This window comes from Coloeus monedula, assembly GCF_965178545.1.
Source record: "Coloeus monedula genome assembly, chromosome: 18".
Lineage (NCBI taxonomy): Eukaryota > Metazoa > Chordata > Aves > Passeriformes > Corvidae > Coloeus > Coloeus monedula.
In genome coordinates this window covers 11,075,475-11,086,385 of record NC_138798.1, presented here as the reverse complement: position 1 = coordinate 11,086,385, position 10,911 = coordinate 11,075,475, and the positions used below count along the sequence as shown (strand labels likewise).

The following is a 10,911-nucleotide window of genomic DNA, read 5'->3' as shown; positions in this document are numbered from 1 at the left end:
CTCTTTGTTCCAGCAGCCACTTCAAGCAGACCTTTTTCCCCAAGTCTTTGTCCTCAAAAGGGTGACTCTCTGGGGTCACAGGCTCATGCAGGGTCAGGTCCAGCTGTGTGAGGGGACAGCCTGTGCCTCTGCAGTGTCCAGTAGCTCCAGGGAATGCTAAGGCTGTGGGAAGTGTGGTCAGTGCTGGTACCTGCAGAGTACTCCATGTTCTTCATCAGTGCATGAGGTATGGTGGAACCACAGGACAGGAACAATTATTGTGTAGAAAGCTTGAGGGTTTTTAATTTTGATTTTTGGTTTGTAGTCCCTGGCCCTGTCTCAGCTAGCAGAGGGCTCAGCACAGGAACTTCAGCTGCCACTGCACCATCAGCTTTTGCAGCCCCAAAAGAGTTGGGAGGCCCAGGGGGGAGACCAGGGTGGGGGCCCAGGCTCTGTGACAGCCTGCAGGCATGACCCTCCCTCAGCTCCACCTTTCCCTGCCCACGGCTGACCAAGCACAGCTGCCCCCAGGGCTCTCCAGCCACAAGCAGCATTTGATGGAGAGGAGATGGTCCCTGGCACCTGTGGCCTCAATGAACAGTCTCAGGAGCCACAGATTTCCTCAGGTAAGCCACTACCACTCTCAGCCCCCCAACTTCCTTTCTCTCCAGCAGGAGGGTGGATGAAGGAAGAGGTAAGCTGGTTGTTTTGGTTGTTGTTGGGGGCTGGGGTTTGGGGTCTTCTTATTTTTTTTTTTTTTTTGCTAGGTCCTTTTCTGCTTGACAGATGAATGAATTAGATTAATCACTCTGTGTTCCCTTATTGCAATGAGATGAATCAAATCCCTCCAAAGGCAAAAGCTGGATCAAGAGTTGGGTTTATTAGCTTGCTCACGTTCTCCACCCACAGCTCACAGTCTGTGCTGTTATGTTTATTCTTGGCTGTTGCTAGGAGAGCACATTTTTTAAAGGTAGGTGCAGACACTTTTGTTACAGTCACTTTGGGGACCCTGGAGTAAACCAATATAGGCATAACAAGAGCTCCCTACCCTCCCCTGACCCCCTGAAGTTCAGCACAGCATGTGGGGGTCAAGCTGACCTGGATTTGTGCAGGGTTCTTGGGAATCAAAAAGCTCCATAAATAATTAATTTTCTTTTACTCCACCAGTTTCTGGATTAATTTAGTTTTGTTACAACTCAGATCATGCATCATAGGACTGCAACAATGAGCTTTAAATAAGTATTGTTTGTGCACAGTAAAAGAAATAAAGGAACATTGAACAAGTCAGCATTTCATCATATACATCATAGTAGGCACAATAGATAAATCAAGCAGCTCGGGGTTGATGTGTAGAGCATTTTCATGGAGAATGTCATGTAGACCAAAACGTAAGAGGAGCCATTAGTAACCCACCCCCACAGCCTCCAACAAGCCCTTTCTCAGGGCTGAGGGGGTGGGTATGTGCACAGAACCAAAAACACTGAACAAATTAAGTTACTGTAGGCAGCAGTGTGCATATTAAAAACCTCTTCCTGTGAAAGAATACTTCAGACCCTGTAAAAACTAGTTCAGTTAAAAATAGATGTATTTACATTTAAGTCTGATCTAGCAAGTTTTCCCAGCAGGTGTAAGTTGAGCTGTACAGTAACTCTGCAGGTTGTACTCAATCTGACTGGATTTGTGAATGGTCTTTTTTTAAAGTTGCAGCTATTAGGCCTTAAAGCACCAGCATGTTACAGCAGTGGGATGAGGAACTATCTCCCTCTGCTTTGCTCCCAGTATACTGCTGGGATAAGTCCCAAACCTGGCATTAGATCACACTGTTGTTAATTAAGATGCCTTTTTTCCAGCTCAAGATGTGTGGGGTCATTTACCAGGGCAAGACTGTTCTCCCAGATACTCACAGGTGCTTCACCTCTGCCTGTCTCACTGGTGAGGCAGGATTTAGCTGTAGGTGCTTGCAGCTGACTGCTGCTCTAGTGAAGTACTCAGATAAATCCACCTGGTTTAAAGCATGTCAACATACTTGGGGGTTTGTGAAGCCACTTATGCTACTTGTTCAGGGAATGACGAGTATTAAATGCTAAATATTGCCAGGGTTTGCTCTTGGGTCAGCTGTGACACCCAGGATTCCCCAGCCCCAGAGCGAGGGGCAGGGGCACTCTAGAGAGAAGGAAGCCGTCATTTCACCATGCCAGTCAAGATAGTTATTTGTTTTATTTGGTTATTGTTCAACAACAAAGTTCAATACTTTCCAGGTGGAGCTTTGAACTGTCCCTCTGAACTGTCCCTCTGGTTCCCTCCCTTGTCAATAATAAAAAGGTAATGAAGAAAAATCCTGTACTTCTAGAGACCTAAAATCTCATTTATGCTAATAAGCTTCAATTGCAATTTAATGTTACAATATTTCTTCATGGGAGCGAGGAGGACTGAGGGGAGGCTCCTCCAGTGTCTGAAGATGGCTGTCCACAACCACCAGTAAAACAAAAAGCTAGTGTTGAAAAACGCACAGTTTACAATAAAAAAGTAGAAACCAATTCAATTCCCTTTTGTTACGAATATAAAGTTTCTTGTAAATATGTACAGTCCTTTGAGCTATTTCTATAGCAGGAAGCATTTCACGAACAAGACACAAGATACACACTTTCAGGACTCAACAAGCCCATTTCTGAGGTCTTGAAGATCTTCCATGAGATGCAAAGATTTAAAGACTGATCTCAGTGACCTTCAAAATATTCAGACCAGGAGAGAAAAACTTTCAGCAAATTTCCTGCCAAATCATCTGACTGAAAATAACCCAACAGACGAGAACAGAATACAATATTCATGAAACTCGCCAAAGGACACCAACAAGGCATTGGAATTTTGATGGGTTTCTAGAACAGGTTAGCACAGGCTTGCAAGGGACTAGCAGAAATTTTAGTGTGGCGCCAAGGGAAGATTGGCTGCAGTTTTGCTCTTTCCAGTTGTAAAGAACATGATTGTTCACTTAGAATGTTGCTATTGCAGAGTGAATGGTCAAAACCTGCTTTGAAAATCATTTGCTCTCTGCTTCATGTTCACAGCAGAAGAGAATAGGAAGCAATAAAAGGCTCGAGGTCAGACACAGGGAAGCAAAAGTGTGTCAGCAACTGCCAAAGCTGCTCCCCGTGAGCGTCCTGTGCCAAGACACCGGATCTGATTGCACGACAAGCTACAGCTCACAGGAGGAGCCAGCCCGGGCTGCTCCCCCTGGGGAGCTGAGGCTGGCAGGACTCTGCTGAAGAGACCATGTCCAGTGCTGAGAGGAGTGACTGTAATTCTTGTCATAGAATAAGGCTTATTAACTCTTCGGTGCCAAATTTCTAGAATAATTAACGGCTATTTTGCAGCGTAATCTAAAGGTTTCAGTTAATTTACAAGTGAGGTACAATACACTACTCAGCAAAGCAACCTAAAAGGAGAGAGCAGCCAGTGATGGTGCAGCAGCATGCACTGAACTGTCATGCAGAAGACCTGGATAAAGTCTTACAACCCAGTAGCTTGTAGGTAATGCACTTTGTCTCAGGGCTGGGCAGAGGGGTCAGGTAAAGCAGTGTTCTTCCCTCCCCACCAGAGCTGCTCTAAAGCAATTTTAGTGAGAACAAAATAACTTTCAGAAGTGGCAGGTGAACAGGCTAATCCGAAGAAATTTTTCCTGTGTTCTGTGGAGAACATCCAACCACAGTTCCTATTGAAAGACTCACTCACCTTCGCCCTTCTGTTTCCAGGCCATCAGGGGCTCCCAGCACGTCTCAGAACTATGACCAACTCTCTGTTAAGGGGTGCTAACCACAGCGATGACCTGGGGCAGGACACTAGTCCCATTTCCGGGATGAACTACTAGGGACTAAAGTGGATACAAAAAGTTAATGAACTGCTTGAAAGAGTAACAGTACTACAAAGTGCAAAAACAGGAGTGCAGAAAAGCACAGAGAAATTAACTGAGCTGTGAACGGTCTTCAAAAGCATCACGGCTCCCACTGCAGAGCGAGCTTGGGCCCAGGAATGCTGTTTGGGAACTGGGCTGCAGACAGATGGAGTGCATATACTCAGTCCATTTTCTTTTTTTCCTGCAGGTCAAGATGAGTAACTTCGTCTCGCTGAGACTTACACTGAAGACTGGTCCCAGACCTGGCAGGGAAATAAAAGGGCAAGTTACAAGTCACAGATACTTCTCTCCCAGGCACAAGGTGCTGGCAGCAGTGCATCCCCCTGCTGCTCCCACAGAGCCAGGGCTCCTGTCATCCACAAACACTGACAAAGGCAGGCACTGTCAGCATCACTCTGAGCACAGCAGGCTCCCACATTCCCGGTGCTCCAGACATTATTCCCCTTCAAATCCTCTATCACTTGCTAGTAAATGCACCTTTGCTTTCAGCCCATTCTAGTGCCAATCAGCTTTGCAGTCCCAGAACCAGCCCAGGGCAGGTGGACACAAGGCCAGTGCATGAAACCCTGTGGGCTCTGTTCCAACAGAATTTGAGGAGCAGGCAGGTGAGATTTGATCTGCTCTTGTGCTTTCCAGTGCCACCAGCCCTTCTGCAGTACATACAAGCCTTTTCCTGAGAACAGACATGTTCTGCAGGCTCCTGACTTACCTTATTGACTTGAGCAAGAGGAGTTCTGGCCCCACTCACAGGCACCCTCCCCCGGCTGCTATCCTCGAACAGTCGTCCCGGGGACCGCTCCCTGCGGGTGCTCAGCAGTCGGCCCGGAGACTTCTCCCTCTCCAGAGGTCTCCCCGGGGACTTGTCCCTGCGCAGCTCTGTCCGTCCCTCGCGGTACCGGTGGGGTGTGCTGGGCTCCCGGGGGTGGCTTGGCCCTTCCAGAGGCCCTGGGCTGGACGCCACCCGCTTGGTGATGTGCTCATTGTACGTGGGAGGGCCTCTCTTGTTCGGGCTGCTGTCATTCAAAAAGAATTGATATGAACTGCTGAGTGACAAAAACCTCCCATTACGTTTTCTTTTAGCAAAAATGTAACTTTTCCCCCAACACCCCCAGCCTTCGGGTGAGAAGCATCAGCCCCTCCCTGAGCCAAGATGGAAAATGCAGAGATATTTTGGTAGCTGGAGTATCCATCACATGAGCCACGCTGGCAAAGTGCCTTAATGAGTTGCCAATGTAAGTCGTGTACGGAACAGGCCAGAGAACACCACCCTTTCATACACTCCAGCCATACATTTTTCCATATAAAAATACACTAAAATTTGATATATGTGTTTTCACACAATTTTCAGTAGCTCAGGGATGTTCAGGTCAGGCTGGGATGAACTACAAGCCTCAATTTCTCAGTGTCATGTGCACACTGTGGCACCATCAGCCCCAGTATCTAATTACCTGTGTATCACATCACAACTTTCCAGCACTGTCTCCCTAAGGCACACTCATTATTTGATAGAAGGGGGCTCTTGCTTTACAGCTTGTTACAGCCAAGCCGTGTTTAGTGTAATGATCAACAGCATCTGAGCTCAAAAAGCTTTGAAGCCAGAGTTCTATCACAACAACAAAGCAAACCAGCACAAGGTCATAAAGCTTTTATGGAGATTATCCACATCTTCCTAGAGCTGCTGTTTGTTTCCTTCTGGATGTTAAGCCATTAGTGACTCTATTCCAGCATTACAGTAACTGGCTGTCATCAGCCTCTAGGAACAGAACAAGGGCATCCCACCATGCCAGGGGAAAAGGCATCAGGAGGGAAGTTTGCTCCTGAGGCACCCAGGGACTGTAACACCCCGACGTCACCATGACACCCTGACGTCACCATACCTGCGCGTGGCAGAGGAGCCTCTGTGGTGCTGCTGCTGCTGCTCATTGTTGGTCTCCTTCACCAGATTGCCTTTACAGCAGATCACCCTTAGCTTGTCTTGGTAGGAGGAGGCCAAGTAGATTGCTCCCGAGGAGATTGCAGGCCCAAGGTACCGTGGGTTTGGTATCTCCAAGTGAGCTCGTGCTGGAGTTCTGGGGAAAATTGCAGGAAAAAGTCCATTGCAGTAGCAGCACAGTACCTTTTCCTGGCAAGTTCGTATATTTAAGCAAAACAGGCTGTTCAAAGGAATGAAAAGAGAACAACTTACCCTAGAGAAGCTCGTGCCTGAATCTCGATCACTTCAAGGGAATTGAAGTGGGTCACAAACAGATAGGGCTCCCTGTAGGCTGAAGGAGCAGTGCAAAGGCAGGAAAAAACACAGAATACATTCTCTATTAAAAACTTCTAAAACACAACAGCAGGCACAAGAGAGACTGACAGCCCTGTGGGAAAACTAAAGAATACATTTTATGTAATGACACAGACACTAAGTGGGGAGATGCAAGCTTAAAGAATTGTTGCTTTGAAACTGTGTCTCAAGGACTTTACTAACCAAAGTATCATAAAAAAGGCATTAAAGCCAGACTATTAACTGAAAAAAATCCCATTAGGCAGTGCCAAAAGGCTTGAGGGAGCCATGTAGCCCTCATATTCTTCACTATTTCAGAAACTTAGAGCATGGTTAAAAATTCCACTAGCCAGTTCGATCAGTGTCAGACTAGGAACATTAAGGAAATGGAACTTTGGTTTAGTTTTCCTTAAATGGCTTATATTTCAGAAGGTATGCCATCTGGATTTATAGTGAGCTTAAATCGTGGGAAAAAGATCCATAGCTTCTGGAAGAATTGGGAGAGGGAAAAGGAGACAGAAGGGCTCAGTGCAGACTACCCATTCCACAAGGATGCTTCCTGGTTTCAGTAATTTCCGTAATCCAAGGGAATGTCCCTCAACACCTACCAAAAGCTAAGGGCAAGCGGTTCCATTTCAGGTCATCTGTCCTACTGCGTCTTCCATAGGAATCCACAAAGACACCAAACTCTGCCAAGAGAGGTCACATCATGTCATGAGCATTGGCCTGAATTTTATTCATTTATTTTGAAGGGACAAAGGCAATTGTTCCTGGGCTTTTTATCAGGGACATCCTGCAAATCCCAGAGTGCCATGAATTACTCTAAATGCCATGGAATTGGTTAGATGTAGGAATACTGCCAGGCCGAAAGGTGCTGCAATTCTAGGTCTCTTTGTTCCAGCTAAGGTAAGGTTATTATTTAATCTACAGTTGGGAAGGTGATGAGACTCCTACCATTACTCACCCAAAATTACTGCTAGTGGGCTTTTGAAGATGTGTGCATTCTCATGACAGTATCTAAGAGGGCAACAAAAGCAGCTATAGAAAAAAGTAACACCCTCTCTTACTTAATCACAAGAAGGTTAAAAACTCTCATCTGTCTGCATGGAAACCAGACAAAGCCCAAGTCTGAGAGCCCCTGAACACCTTATCAGGGTAATCAAACACCTGTTTGCACTTAACACACTGCTTGTGGTCCTTCCCTCAGGCACAGAAGTCTACACTCAGCAACTGATCCACAGGCATGGAGAAAGCCAAAGCAGGTTGTGCAAAATTCAACAGCACTTAGGTACCTTCTGCAGCTCAGAGAACAGGAGTGGTACAACACTAGCACCACTTACCATGGAAACACAGCAGATACTCCTCCCTCTGCCCTGCTGGGTTCACTTGGATGATACTGACTGGAAAACTGTTGGTGGAAGCAGCAAACACAGCAGAGGCCAAAGTGTGGTCATTTTTATCCAAAAACTCTGCAAAGAGAATGGAGAAAAACACCTTGATTTGCACCAACTTTTTTTCCTAAACTGCTTTCGAAAAGCCCTATAAAAGAACCTGCGGAGCCACTTGGAACATTCCGCAGGAATTGTCTCCTACCCTCCAGTGTGTACTGCTTCATCTCAATTTCATAGAACTTGTTGGTGCCAATGATGATGCTGTAAGTGGTCAAATGGATACAGCTGCAAGGCTCAGAGGTTTCAATCTCCTGGAAAAAAGGACAGTATGGACAGATATTAGTTCCCTGTACCAGCTTACAGATAGTGCTCAGTCTGGAAGGTTGTATATTGCTACATTTATCTTTCAAAAGGGAGAGAGATGGCAACCTCAAAGACCCTAAGAGCCTCTAAAAAGCATCTGGACAGAAACTCTTGCTAGAAGAAAGTTTTGTTTTGTTGGAAGTGATGCTTGAATGTAGACTTGCATATCAACTCGCCTTGAGGTGCTAACCCTAATAAGATCCCCTTCCTTTTGGAAGAATATACTGTTCTAGAAGACGTTCTTCTGCTCTGCAGCTCAGTTTTCTGGAGCAGTAGTGAGCAGCTCCCTGTTTACAGTAGGTCGCAGCCAGTCTTCCTTCCTTCCACCTTTGTACAATGACAGAGAGATGTCCACCAAGACCTGCCTTGTGACTGAACAGCTGGGATAGCTCTGCAGGCTAGCCTGACACAACACACAGATCCTGAGATCTTCTGAGGACAAGATTCCTTGCATAAATCCTACTTTATCTGGAAATTTAGTTGGCAGGAAAGAAAAGCATATTCTGGGCTTGCTGCCATCTTGTTAGGATCTAAATTCAGTTGTCTGGATTAGTGGAGATAGGGAAAACCTGCCCGCTAAAACACACTTTTGCATGTTCTGCATGTAACCCCTGACAGAGGAAGGGCTATACACCCTCAGCATTCCCTGCTGTGAGCAGGAGTTGGTATCAGCTACAATGCTTGTACACATTCCAGGTTAGCTGGCATCCACATTGTTTGTGCCGAGATCTCCATTATTTATGGCTTTCCTCCTGAGGAGCCCAGATCTGCATGACTGTGCCCATTGCTTCCCTCCAGCAGTGCCCACATAGCACTCAGGGATAACAGACTCAGCCACACTGTAAAATTAACTGGTGCCTTCAAAGTCACCTGCAGAATCTCCCAGGGAGTTGTAGTTCGACTGGAGCATCCTTTAATTTGTGAATGGGAGAGGACATGAGTTTCTGGGCACCAGCCTGTTTTAAGGCAGGTGGTATTTAAACATTTTGTCCTGAGGAGAGATCTCTGAGGATATGATGACAGCTCAGTCCAATATCTCAAAAAAATCACAGTTCTGTTCTGCATCTCTCCAAAAATGTCAGCTCTTATTAAAGGAAATTTCTGCCTACTCCACTTTGAGTCAGTGCATGGTTCAATTTGTTATCATTTTAGCTGGCAAACAAACGTTCTCATGCACAGAGAAAGGTTTTAGATGTTTGCTCCAAAGCAAAGGCTTAGAACACTATGTGAATTACCTCAACTATTGCAGGGAGCTACTAAACTCACCTTTCTGATACAGAACTTGCTTAAACTCTCATTGTATCGCAGAACCACCACTTTATTGGGCATGGCTGCACAGATACAAAGACTGTTCTCAACCTGTAAGGAAGATAACAAGCATAGCTCAGGATGGCAATAAAGTAAATTCTATTGCTGAGCATGTGAAATGGATCTGAGAACCACCTCTTGCCACAAAAAGAACTTTGAAGAGATAAGCAAGTACGTCTTTTAATAGGGTAATTACTGTGAATTCATGAAATAATGAAAAGCCTCTTCACATTCTCAAAAAAGAACGTGAATTTAAATGGCTTCTGTGATTTCTTTTATGCTTGAAAGACATTAAGAAAAAATTAGAAAGTTTCCCACAGAAAAGGGATTGACAAATTGAAATATGTTAGATCTATATTTTAACCCCTGAAACTTACCTTAAGCATCACTTTGAAATGAGTGGTGTTCAGTTTGTTACCAAGGTAGGCCATAGAAGTAATTGTTAATGAGAATTTTTGCTGTGGTTTAATGCTCCACACTAAAACCAATAACCTGTGTAAATGTCTAGAATTAAAGTGACACAAACACCTAAGGAAATTTGCTAGCCTGGAAGCATGACATTCAAGAACAAAGACTGGACAGAATTCACTAACTAAAAATCTCAAAATTACAGTCAATAGTGAGGAGACAGTAGTACCATGCTATGCTGGATTTCTTACTACCTAGCAGTTTAGGCTATACCATCATGGCATCCTGACTGAATTGCTCCACATTAGCACCAGATCCCCCATTCTGCCTCCAGCTCAGCCTCCCTTCAGCCCATACATTCTCCTTATTTGAAGAAAAATATTCAAAACAAGAATATAGACCTTGGATGTGTTGCCAGTGGAATGAAGATGCTGATTTGGTTAATATTAAACTCAGAGCAGTATAACAGGTGGTCAGGGGGCACGAGGGAGCTGTAACTTACTTTGCCAGCAGCAAAAAGGTGACATCCTTTGACAGCCTCAAAGACATTTGGTGAGACATCGGGCTGGGCTGGGAGGTGAGACTGGGCTAATGACTGCTTCACTTTCTTTACATCAACAAGACACAGAGCCCTTTCTTCTCCTGGAAACAAAAAAAGGTTGCATTTCATCAAGGGAGAACTCCCTATTCTCTACCGAAGTCTTACCTAAACAAGCAGCTCATTGTTACAGGCTGTTACTGGGGAAACAGTCACAAGGTACCATGTAGAATTCATTCCATATTATTCCTATTCAAACTGAAACAGAAAACTGAAAAAAACCCAACCCCACAACAGGCAGTAAATCCACCAGAAGAACAGCAATTCTCTGCATGGATTATTAGTGTTGCTGAAGTTAGCAGAACAGAGTAATTGTGGCCTCATTAAGACACTATTCAAAATTAGCCAGGAAGTTTTATTTTGCCCTTCAGAACTTCTTCAAGTAAAAGATGTTTTAATCACTCTGTGCCAACAGAACTGGTAAGGGATTTCCAAGAACTGCCCTAATGAATTGCATTATAGCCCAAGGCCCAATTCCTCTCAGAAGTCCAGTGACAGACTAACACAGCCTTCTCATTATGTTGAGATTTGCTTTGTTCTCTACCACCCCGACACAAATAAACCATGGACATCTTAAATCCTTACCAGGAAAAAAAACCACAAAACAAGCAGAACAAGAGAGAGAATTTATTTTTCATTCCCTACAAATGTCATATAGACACTTCGATAATTTGGACTTTCAGAGGAA

General features: G+C 44.9%; 1 protein-coding gene across 2 annotated transcripts in view; it reads right to left on the bottom strand.

The window, feature by feature from the left end:
• Nucleotides 1-4,107: 4,107 nt before the first annotated feature.
• Nucleotides 4,108-10,911, bottom strand: part of CIT (citron rho-interacting serine/threonine kinase) — a gene marked incomplete at both ends in the record, with an annotated part of 65,978 nt that continues 59,174 nt past the window's right edge. For both annotated transcript variants that reach the window (XM_082293532.1, XM_082293533.1), the window contains 9 exons: nucleotides 4,108-4,131; nucleotides 4,599-4,902; nucleotides 5,767-5,958; nucleotides 6,075-6,153; nucleotides 6,764-6,844; nucleotides 7,496-7,624; nucleotides 7,749-7,857; nucleotides 9,176-9,268; nucleotides 10,128-10,267. In XM_082293532.1, the coding sequence (XP_082149658.1) occupies nucleotides 4,108-4,131; nucleotides 4,599-4,902; nucleotides 5,767-5,958; nucleotides 6,075-6,153; nucleotides 6,764-6,844; nucleotides 7,496-7,624; nucleotides 7,749-7,857; nucleotides 9,176-9,268; nucleotides 10,128-10,267 (1,151 nt within the window). The remainder of the gene's footprint in view (nucleotides 4,132-4,598; nucleotides 4,903-5,766; nucleotides 5,959-6,074; nucleotides 6,154-6,763; nucleotides 6,845-7,495; nucleotides 7,625-7,748; nucleotides 7,858-9,175; nucleotides 9,269-10,127; nucleotides 10,268-10,911) is intronic.